This window comes from Lipotes vexillifer, unplaced genomic scaffold, assembly GCF_000442215.2.
Source record: "Lipotes vexillifer unplaced genomic scaffold, Lipotes_vexillifer_v1.1 scaffold240, whole genome shotgun sequence".
NCBI lineage: Eukaryota > Metazoa > Chordata > Mammalia > Artiodactyla > Lipotidae > Lipotes > Lipotes vexillifer.
The window spans coordinates 5910535-5937838 of NW_006797481.1; the positions used below are offsets into that span (position 1 = coordinate 5910535).

At 34.3% G+C, this 27304-nt stretch overlaps 1 protein-coding gene across 1 annotated transcript in view; it reads right to left on the reverse strand.

Moving 5' to 3' along the window:
• ATRNL1 (attractin like 1) overlaps positions 1-27304 on the reverse strand; it is a 713182-nt gene that overhangs the window by 373873 nt on the left and 312005 nt on the right. The window contains exon 26 of the mRNA XM_007469606.1: positions 23419-23497. Within this exon, the coding sequence (XP_007469668.1) occupies positions 23419-23497 (79 nt within the window). The remainder of the gene's footprint in view (positions 1-23418; positions 23498-27304) is intronic.

Genomic DNA, 27304 nt, shown 5'->3' on the forward strand with positions numbered 1-27304 from the left:
GCTTTCCCTCACCCATTACATTCAATCTCTCAGCAAGTACTATACACTCTTCCTCTAAAACAACTCCTTAATTTACCTCTGTCTCTCCATCTCTACTACCACCTACTTAGTCCAAACCACTATCATCTCTTATATGGGCTACTACTCTACTCTACAAATTGGTCTCCCTACTTTTGCTTTTTATTCCCCTATGATCAATTCTCCACTCAGTAGCTAGAGCTTTCTGATTTTCTTTTATTTTAACAATTTTACTGCAATGGTAATATACATACCATAAAATTCCCCATAATGTACAATTCAATGAATTTTAATATATTTAGGGAGTTGTGCAACCATCACCATAATACCTAATATTAGAACTCTTCCATCACCCAAAAAGCAACCTCTTGCCCATTTTCAGTCACTCTTCATTCTCACATTTAGGCCTAGGTAGTCTCTACCTACTTGTCTTTTCTGCACATTTCATATAAATGTAAGCATACAATGTTTATTTTGTGTCTGGCTTCATTCATTATCATTTTCTTTATTCCTTAACTAGTAGATGGGTAATTGAATTCTTTTCACTTTTCTGGCTATTATGAAGAATGCTGCTATGAATATTCACATATACATCTTTGTGTGGATAATTTTTTTCATTTTCCTTGGACAGATACTGAGGAGTGGAATTGCTGGGTCATGTAGTAACTCTATGTTTAACATTTCGAGAAACTTACAAGTGCTTTCCAAAATAGTTGTGCCATTTAAATTCCCATCAAAAATGTATGAGGGCTCCAATTTCTCCACATCCTTGCTAACACTTGTTATTGTCTGCCTTTTTTATTGTAGCCATCCTAGTGAGACTGAAATGTTTTTTTTGTTTTGTTTTTTGGGGTATGTGGGCCTCTCACTGTTGTGGCCTCTCCCGTTGCGGAGCACAGGCTCCGGACGCCCAGGCTCAGCGGCCATGGCTCACGGGCCCAGCTGCTCCATGGCATGTGGGATCTTCCTGGACTGGGGCATGAACCCATGTCCCCTGCATCGGCAGGCGTACTCTCAACCACTGCGCCACCAGGGAAGCCCTGAAATGGTATTTTATTGCATATGTGTACGTTTACTATTTTTTCACTGTGGTAAAATATATATGCCAAAATTTGGCATCTTGACTCCCTCTGAGCATAAAATTCAATGGCATTAATTACATTCACAATGTTGTGTGACACTCATCTCTATGTATTTCCAGTATTTTTCATCACCCCAAACAGAATCTCTATACCCATTGGGATCCATGCCCCCCCCCGTCTCATTGTGGTTTTGACTTGAATTTCCCAAATGGCCTTGATGGCGAGCATTTTTAATGTGCTCATTGGCCATTCATATATATTTTTTGGAGAAATGTCTAGTCAAAGCCTTTGCCCATTTTTAAATTGGATTATTTGCCTTATCATTGAGTTGTAAAGATTCTTTATATTTTCTGGTCATTATATCCTTATCAGATATGTGATTTGCAAATATTTTCCTCCAGTTTTGTGAACTGCCTTTTCACTTTCTTGATGGTGTGTTCTGAAGCACAAAATTTTTCCATTTTGTTGGAGTCCAAAGTATTACTTTTTTCTTTTATTACTTGTGCTTTAGGTGGTATATCTAAAATATCATTATATAACTCAAGGTAATCAAGATTTATTCCTGTTTTCTTCTAAGAGTTTTATAGTTTTAGCTTTTACAATTTTTGTCTGTGACCCATTTTGAGTTAAATTTTTTATATGGTGTTGGGGTAAGGATCCAAATTCTTCCTTTTGCATCTGGATATCCAGTTGTCCCAGCAAAACTTGTTGAAAAGCCATTTTTCCACAATTGAATTGTCTTAGCAACTTTGTCAAAAAGCAATCAATCACAAGTCTAAGAGTTAATTTCCCAACCCTCGATCCTATTCCAGTGATCTATAGGTCTATCATTTGCCAGTATGACACTATCTTGGTTACTGCAGCTTTGTAGTAAGTTTTGAAATCAGGAAGCACCTGCCCAAATTGTAAGCAAACAAATGATTTTTCTTACTTTAAGCCACTAAGTTTTTTGAGGTGTTGTGTAATAATTTGGTGGCTTAAAGCAACAATGCATTATTTCTCACAATTCCGTGTGTTATCCAGAAAGTTCTGCCCCACTTGATGCTGCCTGCGTGCTGGGATGGTTGCAATCAACGGGAGGCTCAATTGAGAGCTCACCTGGGCTGAAAGGTCTAGCACACCTGGATATTCTGCCTCAGTTGGAGATGACTGGAAACTCAGTTGAAGCCATTGTCTGGTGGTGTTGGTTCTCCCTGATATGGGCCTCTCAGTTGGGGCTGCTTTAATACATGGTGGCTGGGTTCCAAGGAGTGTTTCACAGTGAGCTTCCAAGATGGAAGAAGAACTGCCAGCTTAATTAAGGACTGGGCCACAAACTGGCAAAGCATCACTCCAATCATGTTTGATTGGACAAAGTAATCAGAGCCTCACTGGAGAGTCAGGATAGAAAGGGTATACAGAGGGTGCCAGCATGTGGATATATAGGTCATTGGGGGGGTCACCAAAGTAACAGTCTACAAAAAATGTAAAAATGAAGCCATAACATTTCTAGATGAAAACATGGGAAATTTCTTTATAATCTTGGAGTGGGCAGTCTTTCTAACTCTGAACTCAAATTCCAGAAGCCATAAAAGAAATTTGAGAGATTTGACTACATTAAACATAAACAACATCTTCATATTAAAAGAAAAATAAATGAAGAATCAACAGCAAGCTGGAAGATATATTTACAACTCATACCAGAGGAAAAAAAAAAGGCCAATCTCCCTAAGCATCAAGAATTTCTAGAAATAAAGATTTAAAAAATCAACAATCTCATAGAAAAGTAGGCAAAGAACAAGAAGAGTGCAGGAAAAGAAAAACAAATGTCCCTTAAACACAGTAAAATATTCTTGATCTTACTCTTATTCAAGAAGTCAATGGGGCTTCCCTGGTGGCGCAGTGCTTGGGAGTCCGCCTGCCGATGCAGGGACGCGGGTTCGTGCCCCGTTTCGGGAGGATCCCACGTGCCGCGGAGCGGCTGGGCCCGTGAGCCATGGCCGCTGGGCCTGCGCGTCCGGAGCCTGTGCTCCGCAAATGGGAGAGGCCACAACAGTGAGAGGCCCGCATAACGCAAGGAAAAAAAAAATTTTTTATTTTGTTTTTAAAAATTGTGGTAAAAGATACAGAACATAAACATTTGTCAATGATCGTTTGACAACACACTCTTCCTGCAGTTGGAAAAACATGGCGCTAAAACTGTACTTTCTGATAAAAGTTATAAAACGTACAAATGTGATTACCATTAAGCCAGTAATCCCATTTGGAATTTATACTGTAGTTATAACTTCAACATATAAAAAGTAATCTATGTACAAAGTTTCAAGGACTAAATAAAAGCAAGTGTTATTTATAGGGTCTAAACAACCTAAGGTACAATCATTCTATGAAATACCATATACCTGTAAAAAAAAAAAAGGAATAAAGAAGCTCTGAAATGCAAAGATATTCAAGTTATATTGTTAAATGACGAAAGTTATGTGTAGCAGAGGATACATACTACATTTCTTCATTCTAAGGTGTGAAGTTTTTCACATTTTAATATTTCTGATATTGTAATGCACTTTATAATCAATATCATGTCACAGTTTAATTGCCAGCATTTTTTTTTCTTGGTGATACATAAAAATGCGCCTTATATTGCATGATGTCTCAGGTTTGAGGAAATACAGAACTATATTATTTTGTATAAGGAATGAGGCAAAAAATATTACATATCTGCACATGTTGATATTTGTATTAAAAAACTTAGAAGGACACATAAACAGTTCTCTATGGGAGCATGGGCTGAAGGGGTGGACAAAGTTATAGTTAGATGTGAAACTTCTCAATTTATAAATGTTTATTTTCTTCTGATTTTTGAACTATGTGAATGTATTACTTATCTAAAAATTAAATTTTATTAAAATTAAAAAATGCACTGAAAAATCAATTTTAAAATATTGTTCAAAAGAGTCTACATTTGCTTTTAAACCACTGCATCATATTCTTGCTAAGATAACATGTGAATTTTGGCCAAACATTAAGAACCTGCTGAGAGCTTTTATATTTAGAATCTAAATTCTGGCAAAAAAAAATTATGGGGTAACATCCAGTTCCTATAGACATTATCACTATGTCTTTATGGTCAATACTAACTGAAAATATTGGTACCAAAGTATTGTTGCTGTAATTTAAAATCTTTAATACTACAACAAAAAGCTAAAGCAGACTTTAGTAAATGGATATCCTAACTTCAATGGATATGCTTTATTTTGTTTAATGCTCCTGTACTCAGATTATTAAGATCAGTTTCAATATTAAATCTTTCACATAAAAAAAGATGAAGCCAATTAGAATTTGTTCCATTTCTTGTGAACTTCAATACTGACAAAAGACTTACCATAATATCCTTTTTCCTCTAATGAAATAACACATATCACCAAGATTTAATAGCTTGCACAAAGTGCTGGCCACTTACTATGTATGACAATAACCTCTGCCAGACGTGATTCTATGCACCCACACTCATAAAAAGTTATTCCACTGTTATCGCTAACTGCCAGCTTTCAGCGTCAAAGTCACCTTCATTTGAAATCCAACAAACATTTATCTTACGAAAAATAAAAAGTAATTCTAAGCACAATAACGAGGCATATTAAGTAGAGTAACAACTAGATAAAGGATGACAGTACTCAAGCTGCCACCAAATATTCCACTCATCAAGTAGCAAGACTATAAAGGTTTTATAAAGGTTAAACAAAAAGGATTCACAGACATTGTGATTGTTAACTTATTATGTATTATTCTCCTTGCAAGTGCTTCCTAGAGAACTTGTTTGGTTTTCACCATCCTAATTAAACTTACTGTTATTAAAATGCCTCCTAGTTGTTCACTAATGAGCAGATAATTTGCTAATTAGGAGATGTAAAAAATTAGTAAGTCTTAACAAAATAAGGAAAAAATATGTTCTTGCACTGATCTCAAATCACACCTTAACAAAGACTAAATAAGTATATGATTTTACTTTTCAATTAAAAATAGACTAAAACTATCAACAGAGACATCAAAGTGAAATGAATCTTAACAATTCTTGATCTTTTAATAGACTGTTGGCATGCATAACATCCCTGACCAATTCCCTGATACATACTTTTAATTAATATATATTTTCTTGATAAAATAGATCCATCAAACAGAATGAAGTCAGTCAGAAATAGAAAAACAAATACCGTATGCTAACACATATATATGGAATCTAAAAAAAAAATGGTTCTGAAGAACCTAGGGGCAGGACAGGAATAAACATGCAGACGTAGAGAATGGACTTGAGGACATGGGGAGGGGGAAGTGTAAGCTGGGACCAAGTGAGAGAGTGGCATGGACATATATACACTACCAAATGTAAAATAGATAGCTAGTGGGAAGCAGTCGCATAGCACAGGGAGATCAGCCCGGTGCTGTGTGACCACCTAGAGGGGTGGGATAGGGAGGGTGAGAGGGAGTCACAAGAGGGAGGGGATATGGGGCTATGTGTATACGTACAGCTGATTCACTTTGTTATATAGCAGAAACTAAAACAATGTAAAGCAATTATACTCTAATAAAGATGTTAAAAAAATTAAATGAAAAACAGATTTAATTAGCAAACCCCAATTTTTAATTACTCTCTGAAACAAAATGAGATGTTTCAGTGGAAGAGAAATTACCCAAATACATCTCAAAGAATTATTAAAACAGTAGTCCATTTTACCACAATACTAAAGAAAAAAAGGAACAGCAGTCCAAAAAAGCATTCATTCTAATTTGTAAAAATTTAAGATTACTAAGCTATTATCCAAGGTATTAAAATTCTGGAAAATAATTATCTAGACACATAAGCTTCCAGCCAGCACAAGATTCTACTTTCAATCTTTAAAAAGCCTAAGAACTTTACAGAGTTTTAAAATGAAATGCAACAATTGTTTACCCAATATTGAGCAGCTGCTAAACAATGTGTGTTAAGCAAATAAGATGTTCTTGACAAATACTTTTCATATGACCTAGCTGACAGACAGGTACATCATTTACCATGTTTTCTCCAAAACTGGATTTCAGCTGCCAGTAATTGATGTATGGTTCACCAACTGATGTGCAATTAATTGGCTGTAAATGTGTTGATGCCCTCACTTTTGGGGCAGCCTCCACGGGTCTGTGTCAGAGCCTCTGGGCAGGATGCCTACATTCACAATAAGTCTTCCCTCTTACCTAGTGTATCTTACAAACTTATCCTTTTAATGTGTGCCTGACTTGAAATAGGCCAGGTAGCATAATATGGCAACAACAGCACTATTTCTAGTACTGTTTTTATAGTATATATAAAAAATGAAATACTTTTGACAGTTTCACTTGTTTCAAATGATTGATAAAAATACCTATAGTAGTGCATAGAAGTTACAATTTAGCTTCCTTACACATTCCATTCAGATTCCTCAAATATTCATAATAGTCTCCATAGTATCATGTAGCAACACAACTGTCCTAAAATAATAGTGCATTTTAATTAGATTTTGCATTTCAAAGCATTTTCCATAGAGCAAACAATTTTATGCAACTTATATCAATACCCTAAGATAAAAGGATAGTCAAAGGTTATATGTAAATTACTAATTATCTAAAGGAAGTAAAACTGATTTACTGCTTAATTCATGTTAGCTCATCTGTTAGGCAAATTACTATTCTGAAAGTAATAATAAATTGTCCACAGCTATTTATAATGATATAATACAAAACCAGCCTAAAATAATAGTGTATTTCTCTCCTTTCGATTACAAAACTATGGGCTTCATATAGAATTGTTTAAACAATTATGTATGGTTTCTGAAAGTCAAAGATGATGTTCCAATTATAAACCTCTCTGGAGTCCACAATGTCAGTACTTCAGGATGTAATAAGAATAAATAAGAAGTTAATATTTTTAGTGAGGCACTGTAAAAGGAACAGACTAAATAGGATCTTGCTAACCTGTATTTTATAGAAACTAATGTTATTTTACAGTAATAACTCGGAATTTTAAAGAAAAATACACTTTTATACGAGTAGAAAAATTGATAGAGAGCAATAAATAAAAATAAAGATAGGATATTAAAGATTAAGGCAGAGCAATTGCCCCCCCCACCCCGAAAAAAGATAGTCGAAGGGAAATTTCCAATACACAAGTGATGACTTCTGGATTTTTAATTACAATCTTACACAATTTACTTAAAAATACTGACCATGTGCAAGTTTTAAATTTAGATGTTGGGACTTCCCTGGTGGCGCGGTGGTTAAGAATCCACCTGCCAATTCAGGTGACACGGGTTTGAGCCCTGGTCCAGGAAGATCCCACATGCCATGGAGCAACTAAGCCCAGACACCACAACTACTGAGCCTGCGTGCCCTAAAGCCAGGGCACTGCAGCTACTGAGCCTATGTGATGCAACTACTGAAGCCCGTGTGCCTAGAGCCCGTGTACCACAAGAGAAGCCACCACAACGAGAAGCCCACACACCTCAATGAAGAGTAGCCCCGCCTCACCGCAACTACAGAAAGCCAGCATGCAGCAATGAAGACCCAACGCAACCAAAAAATAATAAAAATGATAACACTAATAAATTTAGCTATTACCATACTTCAAATTATTAGCAGTTGGAGAGTCTGTGTTTCAAAATCATTGTAAGTCAATTTCCAAAGCAAGGAAATAGGGCCAAGGTAAGTAAATACAAACTGCTCTAAATGCACTAGGTGGAAGACCAGTACTTGAGTGCCATAAGTCTGTACCACCCTTTAACACAACGCTATCATACAAACTTATAATTGCATGATATAATGACTATACAATTATATAGTCTTTCTACACCAACATAAAACTATTTACATATAATTATTTTTAAAATTTAAATGAAGGAAAAATAGCAGAAGTCAAATTTTCTTATTATTTTCCATTTATTCATATTTCAAAGAATTTATAACATAGACAAAAGCAGTTTGCCAGTATTTTAATTTAACTCTCTAAGATTATAATTTAGCTTTCTGTGCCTTAAATTTCTTACTGAAATCCTTAGTAATTTTCCTTACATGATTATTATTATAAATTTCCTTACATGGGTAAGAGCAATGAGTTTTTGAGAGGTACTCCACTGGGGTGAGGTTTTAAGAATTATTTCTCGGTATCAGAAAGGGAACATAAACAAACAATCCCTTTTAAAATTGCCTCAAAAAATAATAAACTATTTAGGAATAAAACTCACCAAGGAGGTAAAAGACATATGCTTAGAACTACAAAACATTAATAAAGGAAAATGAAGATGACTCAAAGAAATGGAAAGAATATCCCATGCTCTTATACTGGAGGAATTAATATTGTTAAAATGGCCATACTACCCAAAGCAATCTACAGACTTAATGTGATCCCTATCAAAATACCCATGACATTTTTCACAGAACTAGAGCAAGTAATCCTAAAATGTATATGGAACCATGAAAGACATAGAATTGCTAAAGCAATCCTGAGGAAAAAGAACAAAGCAGGAGGCATAACCCTACCAGACTTCAGATGATTCTACAAAGCTAGAGTAATCAAAACATCATGGTATTGGCACAAAAACAGACATACAGATCAACGGAACAGAATAGAGAGCCTAGGAATAAACCCGCACACCTATGGACAATTAATCTTTGACAAAGGAGGCAAGGATATACAATGGAGAAGAGACAGTCTCTTCAGCAAGTGGTGTTGGGGAAGTTGGACAGCTGCATGTAAATCAATGAAGTTAGAACACACCCTCACAACATACACAAAAACAAACTCAAAATGACTTAAATATAAGACAAGACACTATAAAACTCATAGAAGAGAACATAGGCAAAACATTTTCTGACATAAATCATAGCAATGTTTTCTTAGGTCAGTCTTCCAAGACAACAGAAATAAAAGCAAAATGAACAAATGGGACCGAATCAAGCTTATAAGATTTTGCACAGCAAGGGAAGCCATAAACAAAACGAAAAGACAACCTATGGACTGGGAGAAAATATTTGCAAATGATATGACCTACGAGGGCTTAATTTCCAAAATATACAAACAGCTCATACAATTCAATAACAAAAAGACAAACAACCCAACTGAAAAGGGCACAGAAGACCTAAATAGACATTTCTCCAAAGAAAACATACACATGGCCAACAGGCACATGAAAAGGTGCTCATCTTTGCTAATTATTAGATAAATGCAAATCAAAACTACAATGAGGTACCACCTCACATCAGTCAGAATGACCGTCATGAAAACGTCTACGGATAATAAATGCTGGAGAAGGTGTGAAGAAAAGGGAACCTTCCTACACTGTTGGTGGGAATGTGAATTGGTTCAGCCACTATGGATAACAGTACGGAGATTGCTCAAAAAACTAAAAATAGAGTTGTCATATGATCTAGCAATGCCTCTCCTGGACATATACCCAAACAAAACTATAATTCGAAATGATACATGTGCATCTATGTTCCCAGCAGCACCATTTACAATAGTGAAGACACGGAAACAATTTGAACGTCCATCGATACATGAATGGATAAAGAAGATGTGATACACACACACACACACACACACACACACACACACACACACATAAAAAGAATGAAATTTGCAGCAACATGGATGGACCTAGAGATTATCATACTAAGCGAAGTAAGTGAGAAAGCAAAAGACAAATACCATATGATATCACTTATATGTGGGATCTAAAGTACGACACAAATGAACACACCTCTGAAACAGAAACAGACTCACAGACACTGAGAACACACTTGTGGTTGCCAAGGGGGAGAGGGGGTTGGGGAGGGAATTATTGGGAGTTTGGGGTTAGCAGATGCAAACTATTACATATAGGATGCATAAACAACAAGGTCTTATACAGCACAGGGAACTATATTCAATATCCTGTAATAAACCATAATGGAGAAGAATATGAAAAAGGACATATATGTGTGTAACTGAGTCACTTTGCTGTACAGCAGAAATTAACATAACATTGTAAATCAACTATACTTCAATAAAATTTTAAAAAAGAATTATTTCTCAGAATTAATAGCTAAAACGGTATCCTGGAATTCTTCAAAAATCTCTTTGAAAGAATATTCTAAGTGCATGACTTCACAATAGAAATAAATAGTAAAGAGAAAGAAATTAAAAATGGGCAAAATGTGATATACCACGAAAATATTAGTTTTACATTTTTGACTCCTCATTATTAGATATGCAATATTACTTTAAAAAAGTAATAATTTAGAATTATAAGAATTACTCAGAATTTTAAAGTTAAAATCTTCCAAACAGGTGTATATAGTATGCTATCATTAGAGTAAATAATAAAGGGAAAAAGGTATGTTCACAGTTACTTGTGTATGCATTAAATAACTTCAAAAGAATTCAAAAACAAAAAACCCTGATAACACTGATTGGCTCTGGGAAGGAGACAATTGAGTAATTAGGGAACAGGGGTGCAAATTTTGAATTTTGAAACACAGACATATCACTTATTAAAAACAGATATTAAAAAATGCAAACAAGGGAATAAAAATGATGTTTGATTTGTCAGCAATGTGCCCAATGTTTACTTCCAGTAGAGAGAACTGACTTAAATATTCTCTTCCACTATTAGAATAAAATTTTGTGAAATAAATTACCAAAAAAATGGAAAACATGTCTAGAAAAACAAGGGAGGAGAAAAGTCGTGCTTGTCCTTAGCTACTCAAGGAACAGAAACCATTTGACCACATGAAATGAGTTTTCATGAGCTAGGGGAATAAAGAATCAAGCTGTGATTACCTGTCCTTGTTCAAAGTATTGGTTATAATATAACAGTGATTTCAGACTCAAATAAATTAATATACTAACATAGCTAACACTTTCAATATTAGAGTCATTCATGTTCTATGAATACCATGTTCATTCAATACTACTCTAATAGTGGCTTTCCTAGATATTACAATTAAAGTATATGAATCATTTCAGTGAATGACAACAAACCAAATTAGACCATAATTATGCAGATATTAAAAGACTTTAAAAATAAATAAATGCAATATACTATGTAGCAAGAATACCAGGTAATTTCTTGATAATGACAGTATGTGTCAAATGCCAATTTAGCATTATTTCCAGTACAGCTGTGACTCTTGGGGATGAGAAAGAAAAGAGAATTGCCTCTCTAAAGGGGACATCAAAATCAACCAGAGGAGGCTTTTTCAAATTATACTATTTTGAAATGTCCTCTTTGATTGAGAATCCCTATTACAGTAAACCACTACCAGTGATGGAGGGTGCACAATATCTAGATGTTTCAATTTAATACTGTTTTTATGTTCCTTATAATGTGGTTGAATTATTGGGAAAATCAATTCTTCGGGATGCTGATATTAATAAAAGCATTTTTATTTTGAAATAAAAATACTAAGTACATGATTGAGATAACTATATACTGTTAGATAACTAAACTAATTTTGGACAATTAACAAGGAATGCATTACAGTAACCATGTTCAGTTATAATTTAAAAAAAAAATTGCTAGAAGCAGATTTTCTAACCAACTAGAATCAGTAGAATGTATCTTAAAAGTTCACAAAGAGAAGAAATTTTAGCTCATAAAATTATACATAGTGCTTAATTATGTATTAGGCTTAAATGTATATATAGGGACTTCCCTGGTGGCGCAGTGGTTAAGAATCCACCTGCCAATGCAGGGGACACGGGTTCGAGCCCTGGTCTGGGAAGATCCCACATACCACGGAGCAACTAAGCTCCGTGCGCCACAACTACTGAGCCGGCGCTCTAGAGTCCGCGTGCCACAACTACTGAAGCCGGCGCACCTAGAGCCCATGCTCCACAACAACAAAAGGCACCACAATGAGAAGCCTGCGCACTGCAATGAAGAATAGCCCCTGCTCACCGCAACTAGAGAAAGCCCTCACGCGGCAATGAAGACCCCACGCAGCCAAAAAAAAAAAATTAAATAAATAAGTAAATTTATAAAAATAAAAAGTATATATAAATGCCCAAGTATTAATAGTATACAGCTAGCAAAAAAGTATGCAGTCGGGGGGTGGGGAGGACACTGTAGGAAGGAGGTAGGAGGTAGGCAGAGGGATCCTCATATACAGATGTGAAAATTATGGCATATTCTTAAATGCGACAGTTCTTTTATTTTAAACAACAATTTACAAAATATGAACGATGTTAATATGGAATGCTGGTAATACTATCACCCATACACTCAGCTTTTAATGTGCCAGACCCGGATCTGAATACAATTCTGAGAAATTCTACTTCCATCATTCCACAATAATTTATGCAATACAAAAGATCATATACCTTGAAATAATATCTTTTACTTTAAAAAAGATAATATTTCAGCAAAAACAATGCAACTTCTGATAAGTCAAAATTCTTTTACTAATCAGGTATTTAGATGTAAGAGAGAACATACTAGTCCCTAATCATCTAGCAGGTGTAAATAAAACAAAAAATAGATTTTTAATTCTGTTTCCTTTTTACATTGACCCACATAAATGATTGTAAATGAGAAGCATCTATGTTAGACTACAAGAATAAGATATAATTTACTTGCTTTGCTGTACTATATTAATGAACATTCCATTTACATTACAAAACATCAGAATTAAATAACCAGTTTAAATGTGTGTGCTCGTTTTGTTTAAGTTCAATCAACTATATGGTTGCCTTATCTACATGATCCAACGAGGGCCATCCAGTGCACAAGTGGAAGGATTAGCTTTAGACTGAAGCACTGAAAGTAAATTCCTCTACAACAAAAGGCAGGAGTGTAAAGTATATACACTCTGCCCCATTGAAGCAAAAAACCTCTTAAGAGTTATCTACACTTCATGCTTTAAGTTCTCTCTTCCTCCTCCTAACCTCTCTCTCTCTCTCCTTTTTTAACAGCTATTTTGAGATATTCATATACAATACAATTCAGCCATTTCAAGTGTAAATTAAATGATATTTAGTATATTCATAGAGCTGTGCAACAGTCAACACAACCTAATTTTAAATATTTCCAATACCCCACAAAGAAACTCTGTACCTATTAGCAATCACTTGCTATTCAGCCACCCCTCACTCCTCACCCACCAGGCACCCCACAGCCCAAGACAACCACGAATTTTCTGTCTCTATAGATTTGCCTAATGTTGTCAAGGTTCATCCATTGTTACAGCATCTATCAGGACTTCATTCTTTTCTAATACAGTGTAACATTCCATTTACAAATATATCACACTATTCACTCATCTGCTGATGGAGAGCTGGGATGTTTTGCTTTATGGCTATTATGAATAATGTTGTTAAAAATATTTATGTACAAGTTTTTCTGTTTATCTATGTTGTCATTTCTCTACGGTATATACCTAGGGGTGACATTGCTGGGTCATAAGGAGACTTTAACCTTTTGAGAAACTGACAGACTGTATTACAAAGTGGCTGCACCATTTTACATACCCAGAAACAATGTATGAGGCATTAAATTTCTCCACATCCTCAATTTATTATTATCATTTATTATTAGTGATAATTGGTGATACTTATTGATGAATATTGGTAGTTAATGGTGATAATTATTGGTGAATAATAACATATATTATTGCTGATCATAACCATCCTAGTGGGTGTGAAGTGGTATTTTGTGGGTTTTATTTCTATTTTCCTGGTGGCTAATGTTGCTGAGCACCTTTTCATATGTTTATTAGCCATTTATATACCTCATTTGGAGAAATGCCCAGTCATAATCCTTTGGCTATTTTTAATTGAATCATTTGTTATTTTATTGAGTTGTAAGAGTTCTTTATATATTTAGATACAAGTCACTTAGATAAATGATTTATAAACATTTACTCTCATTCTTTAGGTTGTCTTTTCACTTTCTTGATGGTTTTATTTAAAGCACAAAAGTTTTTAATTTTGATGAATTCCAATTTATCTACTTTTTCTTTTGCCACTTGTGTTTTGGTGTCATATCTAAGAGGACTTTTCAAGGTCAGGAAAATTTATTCCTGTGTTTTCTTCTACAGATTTTTTAGTTTTAGCTCTTACATCTATGTGTATTGTTCCCTCAATTTTGTGGATGGTGTCAAGTATCGGTCCAACTTCATTCTTTTGCATGTGGCTATCCAGTTGCCCAACATCATTTGTTGGAAAGACTAATCTTTCCCCAATTTAATTGTCTTAAAACCCTTGTAGAAGATCGACTGACTGTAAAATTCTGGACTCTCAATTTTATTCTGTTGATCGTATGTCCATCCTTATGCCAGTAAGCTCACCAAACTGATTAATGTAGCTCTGCAGTGAGTTGAATTTAGGAAGTGTGAGTCTTCCGGCTTTGCTCCTCTTTTTCAAAATTGTTTTAGCTATTCGGGGTCCTCTGAATTTTTATATGAATTTTAGGATTCTCTTGTCAATTTTTACTAAGAAGCCAGTTGGTGTTTCGATAGGGATCATGCCGAATCTGTGTATCAGTTGGGAAATACTGCCATCTTAACAATATAAAGTCTTCCAATCTACCAACTAGGAATACCTTACCATTCATTTAAATCTTTTTAATTTCTTTCAACAATGTTTTGTAGTTTTCAGAGTATAAGTTTCATACTTATCTTCTTAAATTTTTTCCTAAGTAATTTATTCGTATTGATGTTATTTTAAATCAAATTGTTTTCTTAATTCCCTTTTCAGATTGTTCATTATTTGTGTATAGAAATATAACTGATTTTTGTATATTGATCTTATATTCTATAAGTTTAATGAAATCATTTATTAGTTCTAATAATCTTTTGGTGGTTTCCCGAGGATTTTCATACAAAAAACAGGTCATCTGCTAATAGAGATAGTTTTACTTCTTTCCAATCTGGACAGCTGTTACCCCATTTCCTTGCCTAATTGCCCTGGCTTGAACATCTGGGTACAATGTTGAACAGAAACGTTAAGAGTGGACATCCTTGATTTGTTCCTGATCTTAGGGAAGAATTCTTTAAATATGATGTTAACTAGCTATGTGTTTTTCATAGACACCCTTTACCAGGTTAAGTTTGCTTTCGCTTTTAGTTTGTTCAGTGTTTTATAATGAAAGGGTTTGGCTTTTTTTTTTTTTTTTTACTATCTATTGCGATTCTCATGTGATTAGTGTCCTTTATTCTATTGATATGGTGTACTGTATTGACTGATTTTCATACATTGAACCAGTCTTACATTCATGAGATAAATCCTCCTTGGCCATAGTGTATAATTCTTTCATGTGTTTTTGGTTTCAGTTTGCTAGTATTTTGTTGAGGATGTTTTTTGTGTGTATTCATAAGGGATATTGGTCTGTGCTTATGTTGTAGTCTGTATTTGGTATCAGGATAATACTGGCCTCACAGAAAGAGTTGGGAAGCGTTCCTTCCTCTTCTATTTTTTTGGAAGAGTTTGTGAAGACTGATATTAATTCTTCTTTAAATGTTTGGTAGGATTCACCAGTTAAGCCATCTGAGTCTAGCCTTTTCTTTGTGACAAGTTTAAAAAATAATTTCATTTTGTAATAGTTTTAGATATATAGAAAAATTGCAAAGATATTTCAGAGTTTCAGTATGTCCCATACCCAGTTTCTCCTATTAGTATCATTTTGCATTACTATGGTATATTTGTGACAATTAGTGAACCAATATTGATACATTATTATTAACTAAAGTCCATTTTTTATTCTGTTCCAGGATCCTTTCTAGGATATTACGTTACATTTAGTAGTCATGTCTCCTAAAGCTTGACAGTTCTGATGAGTACTGATCAAGTATTTTTTTTAGATTCAGGTATTGTTCTTCAACTAGGACTGAGCTAATGTTTTTCTCATGATTAGATTAGAGTTATGGGTTTTGTGGAGGAAGACCACAGAGATAAAGACCCATTCTTATCACATCATATCAAAGATACATACTATCACCATGACTAATCTCTGTTGATGTCGACCTTGATCACCTGGCTAAGGGTGTGTCTGCCAGACTTCTCCACTGTAAAGTGACTCAGTTTTACTCTTTTTACCCCATTCCATACCATGTTCTTTGCAAGGAAATCACCATGTTCATCTCACACTTAAGGAGTGTGCAGCTATGCTCCACCTACTCAAGGGCAAACTACCTACATAAATTATTTGAATTCTTCTGCGTGGGAGAACATCAATTCTCCTCCATTTATTTATTTATTCAATAACTTGTTTATATCAGTATGGGTTCATTGATATTTATTTTATATACCCGCTTATCATAAAATATTACTTTATTTTATTGCTCAAATTGTTCCTGTTTCGATCATGGGAGCTGTCTCTGGTGGCTCTAGTATCCCTCTGACATACTCTCATCATTGTAGTGTGTGTGTGTGTGTGTGTGTGTGTGTGTGTGTGTGTGTGTGTGTATGTTTGTGTATTTGAACAATTCCTTACATTCTGGCACTACAAGAAACTCCAGGCTCAGTTTGTGTATTTCCCATCCCAGTCTGAGAATCGGCCAATTCTCCAGAAATCCCTGGTTCCTTTAACTGAAAATTGTATTAGAAAGCAAGATCTGGGCGTTACATGTGCTTGTTGCAGACAGGACATTGATCCATCTAGTGTGAAATTTTTAAATTACTAATGCAATCTTTCTGCTTGTTACCGGTCTGACTCAGATTTTATATTTCTTCTTGAATCAGTTTTGACAGTTTATCCCTTTCCAGGAGTCTTCCCTTTCACCTAAATTATCCAGTATGTTGGCCTACAGATGTTCATAGAGTACCCTTAGAAGCCTCTTTATCTCGAGAAGATCAGTAATAATATTGCCTCTTTCATTCCTGATTTTAGTGATTTGAATCTTCTCTCTTTGATTCTTGGTCAGTTGAGCTATTTTGTCAATTTTGTTGATCTTTCAAAGAACCAACTTACGTTCATTGATTTTCTACGCTGTTTTTCAGTTCTCTATTGCATTAATTTCTCCTCTAGTCTCTATTATTTCCTTCATTTTCTGCATGCTCTATGCTTGGTTTATTTCTTTCTCACACCACCCCATCCATCTGATCCTGTTATTATCTTCAATATGTACTCATAATCCAATCACTTCTTGCCATATCCACTGCCACCTCCTGATCTGAGCCATCATCATCTCTCACCAGGTATGGTAATAACCTACTTACTAGTCTCTCTGTGTCTACAGGTGTCTATCTATAATTTAGTTTTAACACAGCAGCAGAATTATCAGTTTTAAAGCAGATCCTTTTAGCTCAAATCACTTAACTCCTCTGTGGAAAACCCTTCAATGGTTTTCCATCTCTCTAAGAGTAGAAGTCAAAGCAGAGTTTCAGTGCTAATGGTGCATATTACAATCAATTGTGGGCTTAAAAATAGATAAATCAAGCTGAGCCTCAAAGAAATTCTGATTTATAGGTCTGATGGGGGTCGAGTAGTGGAGTGGCACTCAGGGATATATATTTTTTAAGATCTACAGGTGATTCTAAAGGACCAGCTAGATTGAGAACCACTGTGTTAAAGTGGATATGGAGGAGGAAAAGAATCCTAGATATACAGGAATTGCTGTTACTAATATGAATGCATAATATATTGCTAATCATTTTTTTTTTTTTTTTTTTTTTTGCCGTACCCGGGCCTCTCACTGTTGTGGCCTCTCCCGTTGCAGAGCACAGGCTCCAGACGCGCAGGCTCAGCGGCCATGGCTTATGGGCCCAGCCGCTCCACGGCATGTGGGATCTTCCTGGACCGGGGCATGAACCCGTGTCCCCTGCATCGGCAGGCGGACTCTCAACCACTGCGCCACCAGGGAAGCTCGCTAATCATTCTTTATTTTACGTATCAACAAACAATAACTGCTAACGTTTGTTGAAGTCTGGTAAGTAACAGGCAGTGGGATATTTAGAACATATTAACTCATTTAGTACTATAAACCTTATAAAGTAGGCCCTACCATATTTTATAGATTCTAAGACATACTTTGTTTTCACATTTTAATATATCTGAAGTCTGATATGTCTTATAATCAATGAAATTGTACAATCACTACTGGCCAGATGGCAGTTATCATATAGTCATTGCCTGCACAGACACAAACTTGATTACTCTAGTCAATGGTACTACGTGAAATAAACAAACCATTTTTTCCCTAAGTCAAAGTGATTTATGAAAAACTGGACTATGAACAAGTTTTGGTAATACCTTACCCAATTTATTTTGCTTTTACTTTCCTTTCAATGTATATATATGTTGATATACAATAAAATCTATATCTAAGTAATTCTGTAAGAGTCCTTTGAATAGTATAAAACAAATATTCTTAGTGGCAAGAGAGCCATAGTTAATTGGCAGTTTTTTCTTTCTAAGTGGTACATCAAATGATTGATTTGTGTCATAATATTACAGAAAATGTTAAGGAAAAATAAGTTGATACTAAGGCCATTAACTGCCAAGACAGACATTTATTTGAGCTCATTATTTAATAATGATTTTTAAAACTTCTTGCTTTTTTGACAAAGGAACATGTTTTATGGAAAGCTTTATCTAGATATTGCAATTTTGACCATTAAAAATAAAATACAGATTCTTAAATTACTAAGAAATTGTACAAGAAGTTTCATACAGTACCTAAATTAATTAATGTTAATTTTTCCACACAAAGTAACATTTTCTCATTACTCTCTTCACTTTGTGCCCACTCCTCTCTCTAAATAAGTTGGGTGTATTTCTAAAGAGGTACAGTAACTTACTTTGTAAACAATGATGCATTACATTAATAATATTTAGATAGGAACCCATTTACCACAAATTTAGACTCTCAGAGATGATTTTATCATAACTTGTTGACTCATGACATTTCCTTAGTAAAGTATAACTTAATGATATTAATTAATTCTTTTCTGTTTTTTTTGTGCCCATGAAACAGAGGAAAGAGTTAATCTGCTTGCCTTAAGAAAAGTAGTTTGTCACTCAGAGCTACTATTTATGGGGTTTAGTTTATTATTTTTAACTCAAATTTCAGGTTGATTATGTTAAATTAAAATTTAGGTTTTATGCTGCGTGACTGTGAAATGTGCAGGAAAATAGAGCATCATGAACACAAGATGAGTTAATCATTGGACATTGACTTATCCCTGACAATATTGTTCTTATTGATTTTTAAGCATTAGAGATGCATACTATACTATGAATTATAAGCAAATAATGTGGTAATGATCTATATTAATATATTTTTTATTATTTAAAGAACTGTAAAGAGAATAAAAGAAATAAAAGTTCCTGGTACAGGAAATATAATCATTCAAATACACAAACCTACTAGTAATATGAAGTTGATTAATATAACCTTACCTTTGCTTATGGGATCTATTATTCTACAGATTTTCCAGTTAGATTTTAATGGAGGCATACTACAGTTAAGCCACCCAAAATATATAGGAATAAATGTTGTTAACTGAAAATTTTAACTTCTTATAACTATTAAGATATGCATGATATTTCCACTTATGTTAGTCAAATATAAGATTAAATACCTTTATTGCAAGGAGTAGTTATAAAATTTTAATGGGTTTGTGCCTTTAATACCTATTAAAAACACATATTTTAGTTTAAACATGAAAATTATTAAGTATGACGATGCTATTTAAAAAGTCTCCTTTTGGGCTTCCCTGGTGGTGTAGTGGTTGTGAGTCTGTCTGCCGATGCAGGGGACACGGGTTCGTGCCCCGGTCCGGGAGGATCCCACATGCCGCAGAGCGGCTGGGCCCGTGAGCCATGGCCGCTGAGCCTGCGTGTCTGGAGCCTGTGCTCCGCAATGGGAGAGGCCACAACAGTGAGAGGCCCGCGTACCGCAAAAAAAAAAAAAAAAAAAAAAAAAGTCTCCTTTTAATATATACCTGGCCCTAACAAATGTTTTTGTAATGTAATGACTATTTATCTAAACTTCAAGGTGCCTTTGAATCTCAACGTTTTCAAGACCTCTGTAATAAGCATAAGCTATAAAAATAAACTCATCCTTCTCATATTTTATAATATTTCCACCTATCAATGTCCACTTATTGTTTCCATTAATTAGCACAGCATCCCCTCCACACACATGCACACGAAACTTTCATATTTTTAATAGGGTTATCACAGAAATGGGTTTCGAGCTCCCATATGAAGAGGTAACATTAAAATTAAGGTCCTTTATAGTTTCATTTTTGTGTTTTTAAGAGCCCCTGAATTCAAGGGGTATGATTCAAAGGCATAACATTATTAATGGGCTTCTGATATTAAAATTATAACACAAAAAAATGTACGTGTGTGTTTATGAGACCCAAACCTTCGAATAGTTAAAAACAAAAAAGCAATATGTCTGGTTTAATTAACACAATATATTTTTTAAATGTCTAAAGATTATTTTCATTTTAAAACAGTCCTTATATTTAGAAAACCAAGTAATACAATTCCTATAACAAAATTACAGAAATACCAAGAAGGAAGAATCCTTTAAATAACCTTCATTTACTGTTAAAGATAAACTGTCATTCTACTACTCATAGAGGTCCTCTGAGGTTTACAATAATTGATGTCTTAATGCTTTGGAGAAAGTAACATCTCCATATAAAGAAAAAATATTGAGGTATTTTCCTTTGGGGAATATTAGTGTTAATCTAATAGTTAAAACTGAATAAAGACAGATAAAAACACATTTTTACCCCATTTATATAAAGTCTATAAATGGGATTATCATATTAGCTACAATTGTGTAGTTAAAAGTCATTGGGTCTCTAAAACCAAAATGACAATCTTTTAATAATATAAAAATTATTAGCTAAATAGATGCCTGGTAGTCATCAAAATAATATCATCTTTACTTTGGGCATCAACATATGAATGGTTTCTAAGACATTTAGAAATTTGTATTTAACAGATTTAATAAAATTAAAAATGATAAAATTCCCCATAATATTTTTTAACATGATATTGTAACATGACATGACCTCTCAACAGGACAGATTTTGTATTTTGGTAGAGGTAGCAAATTAAATGCAAATATTATTATATTCTTTAACAAAGATTCATTACCTGGAAGACTTGGAAAGAAGGACATTAAATTGAGGATTATCAAGAGGACATAGTAACATTTAGAACCACAGATTAGAACTGGCCCAGAGGTCCCTAATCTAGTTCTCCCTTCCTTCCTATTTTTCCTCCATTCTCACATGTGCAACACATACTTAGATTTTGACTTCTAATCAAAAAATAAATTCATATTTGTATTTTAAAAATTAAAGTAATATCAGCTGGCCTGAGCTTCTGATAATATGTAATAAACTACATACTATACTGAGGTGATATATTAACCAAAAGCAATTTGTCATTTTGAAAAGTGTGAAAGTTTCACAGTTAAATGAACAATTCCCATTATTTTTCTCAAATATTTAATAGTTTCTAAACTTTAGTCATTACATATAAACGTTCCTAGAGCTCTAGGAACCTCAAACTGAGAATAAGTTATATAGTACGACGCCTCTCTTTAGAGGAAACTGAATTAAATTAGACTGCTTACCCACCTAGTTAATGGCAGAGTTGTACATCGATGTTTTCACAATTCTATCTTTATACAGTTACATTTTATAAACTTTAGAAATCAGATATTTAAACATTGCTAGTCATTATGAAGTGAGAACCTAGGCTCCCTGATTGAGCCTAACTTCTCTTCTAATGATAAAAGGCATAAATAGCCACTTGCTCTACTCCATTATGGAATGTCTTCATACTGCCTGACTACCACTTGTTTTTTCTTCCTGAATCCATACTTTTACCTTAATAGATTGTCTAGCATGTGTAGAAGATTGTTTATCTCCACACAGAATTCCACTTTTTGCAAAATATTTATATATTAATATTTTAAAAATTCCTTTTAAGTTGGATTACATTTTATCATAGGACCATACCAAGTAAATTCTCACTAATGTTGCACTGCCCATGTATAGAAAATCAGAGAGGTGGAGAGAACTAGGGTAAGTAATTTATTTGCAGTGGTGTCAAGTTTGCAAATATATTATAGGTAGGCACTGGATGTTTGAAAATAGGAGAATAATTGAGAAGAACTCACGTCATTTACTAATTTTATAATTTGGAATATTCTGGATTGTTTTTAAATATAATCGTATATGTGGAAAACAAGAAGGTAAGTAATTATATCTCTGCTATACATTGTAAACGTATAAAAATATACTGGGAAATGCAACAGCAAATAGAATGCTAATAATACTAATATTAATAGTAACAGGCGGACTTCCCTGGTGGCACAGTGGTTAAGAATCCGTCTGCCAATGCAGGGGACACGGCTTCGAGCCCTGGTCCAGGAAGATCCCACATGTCACACAGCAACTAAGCCCGTGCGCCACAACTACTGAGCCTGCACTCTAGAGCCTGCGAGCCACAACTACTGAACGCCACGCATCACAACTACTGAAGCCTGCGCATCACAACAAAGAGTAGCCCCCGCTTGCCGCAACTACAGAGAGCCCGCGCGCAGCAATGAAGACCCAATGCAGCCAAAAATAAATAAATAAATTTATAAAAAATAAAAAGTAATAGAATATAATAATATTAATAAAAACAGAAACGCTTTTTCATTATATGAGGTATAGAACAATAAATCTACTGCACATTTAGGATCCTCATATTATATTTCTTTGTTCCTTTCAATTAACTAATACATACAAAGTTAGGAAACTATATTTGTATAATATATTTACATCATCAGCTGTTGTTCTGTAAGAGTATTACTGTTTTTATCAATTTTAAGATTACAAGGGACACACATGATTAATTCTGATATAGAAATGTGTCAAATTGAGGTATAATTCGAACATACTTGGATTATCAGATACCCATGAAAAAGATCTGATTACCAAAAAAAAGAATTCTACAAGATACAAACCAAAAATTAATATTTATTGCTCAGAATATTCTTTTAAATTGTAAGTTATAAAAATAATGTTTTCATAGTATAACTACCTAAATTAAATAGACTGCAGGTTATTTAAGCAACAAAATTCATATTGGTATCCACTATAAATTCTAACACTATTTTAAAAAAACTGCAACTAACCAATGCTTCTACAGATACTGATTTAAAATGACAGTGGCAAATTTTGCTCTAAAGCTTAAAAAATACTAGATTGACTTGCTCAATCTTAATAAATGAAACTGATTTGAAAATCGCTATTTGGAAGGAGGATGTCAATTAAGGAATACAGATCCATATGTTTGCTTGAATCTTTAAACAAAAGGTTAAGTAATATTACTGTTACCTCTCTCCGTCGAGAAGCCCAACATGTTTGCTTGATCTTCCACACCACAGCGGCCACCAGTAATAAGGATAAAAAACAACTAGAAAATAAAACACACATAATTTTTGCTTAAAACACTTGCAATGTGTCATGAAATGATAACAGAATATGTAGAGGATTTAAAAATATATAGAAATAATCACTTTGCCTTGGTAAATATTCAAGCAAAACAGATGAATTAGAAGTTTGTAAAACATTCTCAAGTAAAAGCAAAGTACACAGGTAGATCAATTATTTATATTCTTTAATATATATTATAGTCTATCTTTCAGATTTTCTCTGTCAGAAGGAATGTAACTATAATTCTGTTGGTTTTATACAGCGCTAAATTTTTTAGAATTGCTATTGAGTTGTAAAATCTGGCAAGTTTATAAATTTAAATATCACACATTTATTCATTTTACCTTTATTAGCAACTATCTTATATCTAAGAATATTCCTGTAGTTCTCAACTGAAGGTGATTTAGCCCTCCCCCCCCATCCCCCCACTGGGACATTTGACTGTGTCTAGATACACGTTTGATTATCACACTTGGGAGAGAAGTGCAACTTGCATCTAGTGAGTGTAGCCAGGGATGCTGCTAAACATCCTGCAATGCACAGGACTGCCACCAATGACAAAGAATTATTCTGTCCAAAATGTCAGTTCTACAGAAGTTGAGAATCCCTTGTATATGCTAATGTTTAAATTAAGAAATAATTCAATTACAATGTATATACATGTGGTCAATATGTATTAGGTACCATATGCAATAGACTATGTAACAGGATACTTTTTTAGCAGTAATTTGAGACTGACAAATCTCAAAATAACAGATTTATGTGAATCTGGTTAACAAATCCCAACCATGCATTACTGTTTCTTTTCCCTTCCTTTGCTCTGTCGTCAAAGATTATGCTATGAAAAGACCCAGAAATGAGCAGAACAGTGCCACTATAAATTCACTGGTCACTGACCACTACCAAACACCTGGTCTTCACCCTTAACTGATGATCCTTGTACTCATCAATTGACTCACTCATAAGCAGTGTAAATGTTGACACTTTCTACTCTTGTTAAATCCTTAATATATTTTTTCTCCTTGCCTCACTTAAAGAAATCTTAGAATATCTTTCAATGATGCTGACAATGACATTGATAATTCTAGCACCCATCCACTGAGTGCTGAACACATTCCAGATACTGTGCTAGATACATCACACTGATGACTGGGTTTAGTTTTATACGAACATTTCCAGATAGGATATATTATTCTTATTTTAGAAAAGAAGAATCCAATGCTCAGAAAAGTTCAAAGTAAACTGCTTATAGTCACACAGGGAGTTTAAGTGTAAGAGCCAAAATTCCAAATGAGCCTCATAAGCCTCAGACTCTTTCCTTCCCATCTGTTGGGAACTCTGAACTCTGAGCTTGCACACTATGTCATAACAGTTGTTTTCCATATTCCCCAGTATCAACCACTGAGGTACCTTACTGCTTTTTACATAATTATCTTTCCCTCTAGTATTTATAAACTCATTCTATTTCATCTAAATTTAAATTTTCAGAAGTGCTCAAGTCCCGCATCACCTAAAAAATAAAACACAATAGCCCTATTTTATTAACCCTGTAGCTTCCTCTAGTTTGTTGAGCAAGTGGTCCATGTAGCCACTTCCATGTCAATTTCCTCATAACCTAGTCTTATTTAACGTCTTATAATTTGGTATCCAATTTGTATACTAATAAAAATATTAATATTAATAATTAATGTTTATATACTATGCAACATTTTAGTGGGTACTTCCTCATCATGACTTTCTAAAAATTAAATAAACTAGTCTTTTCTCTATCAACTGTCTCTTACTTCTCAATTGACAATACCAACCATCCATCCTTTAAAACCCTTCTGAACACTTTATTTTCTTGGCTTCCTTCATCCTTCTTGACACACTATGGAGTCAGTGAAAGTAGATTGCATTCCTGATTCCTTGTTTTAAATTATGGACATTCCTGAAAATTCATTCACAAGATCATGCTATTATCTATTCTTGCTCTCAGAAAAAGAGCTCAGTTATTCTCATGGCTTCACCTATGACCTCATTTGGAATCATTTCCAAATGTAAGTCATTTAACCTGCCAGAATGAGAGCACCTTATCACTAGAAGAGATCGATGACATTATTTAGTTCAGACTCCCTCACAGGAAAGAAATTCCCAGCCCAACTCTGATAGTGATCCGGTTCCTAATTATATACACATAGTAGCTCCTGCTGGCTCATAAGTTGGTGCATTTTATTGTTAGCTATAGCTCAAACTATGAAAATTTTCTGTTAAGCTGTCTTTCTAACTTTTACTAAGCAGTGCTGCTTCTGTCTCTGGGTTACACTGAATCAGCCATTTCCTTCTTCTATATTCTAATACTTCTTTATATATTTGAAGACTCTTCTTACATGATTCCTTCTAGTCCACTGGTTCTCAGTCAGGAGAGTTTTGCCCTCCAGGGACATTTGGCAGTGGCTGGAGACATTTTTGGTTGTCACCACTTGGTGGACATCAAGTGGGATGCTGGTAAATATGGTACAATATAGAGGTCAGTCCTCCTCCCCACAACAAAGATTTTCCCAGCCAACCTGCCAATAGTGCCGAAACCCTGTTCTAGTCTGAATTACTGCCATAGCAGTTACACTTCCCTTGTTATATCCAGGTTAACAATGCAACTGTTGAAATATAGTAGTGAGAATTGATATTTTATATATAGTCCAAGGATCCATTTATCTGAATTTAAGTCTTACCATAATACCTTAAGAATTTTAACAAGAGAGATAAATATCACCTCAAATCTACCATGTCCAAACTGTACTCCTGAGTAACATTCATAATAAAAGTAACTAACATCTATTGAGTAATATGTACCAAGCACTGTGTTATATGTTTTACATGCATTAATTCTTTCATTACCACAATCACACATGATATACTGTGTATTCTGTTATGTACTCATTTAAAAGATGAGAAAGTTGAGGTCATGGAGAGTTTACATAAATTGACTAAGTTACAAAAGTCTTAAATTGCAAGTTTTCCCCTTTCTGTTGACTTCTTATCTCACCATTACTTTCCAGGTAAAATGTAAAAACACATTCAATTTTATCATCCCTTATATTCAGTCAGACAACGTATCTTGTCAACTGTTTCTCTCACAGTGTCTGCAGTAGTAGACAATACTACACATACCAAAATTCATTTACATTTAATAATTAAACATAACCTAAATACCAAAAAGTATTTTTATTTGACAATTTGTAATTCACAATATCCTCCCCCCAAAATAGTTACATGATCAAGATTCAGTTTAGGACAGTGAAGACTTGCTGAATTTCTCCACAGGGAACTTAAATTCTTTCTGATCTAAATTTCATGACACAAGTGAAGAGTGTCACTTTTATAATGATAGAGGAAGCCACTATAAAATTTTTCAGTTTTCACGATTTTACCTCCTTGAGAAGAGGAGATATACACTTTAGGGGTTTGTATGCTTTCTATATAAATTCATATTAGGCTGGTAATAAAAAGTAATAAAAAGAAAATATTCTTCTAATAATATACTATTATAGGAATAGATATGGGATTATAACAGCAGAGACACAGAGAGTTTAAACTAAAGGGTACAGAGAAAACAAGATGGAATGAAAGAAGGTTTTCAGGCTTCTTGGATTCTATGGGATGGGAACATAGAGCTATTCAGATGGAAGCAGGCTTTATCCTTTAAGAAAAGGGAAGAATGACCCAGAAGGGAATCAGAGACCTTCGGGCTCCCACTTCCACCACAGGCCCAGGTGGCAAGGATGGATCCTCCTCTGTTTCAAAGGGT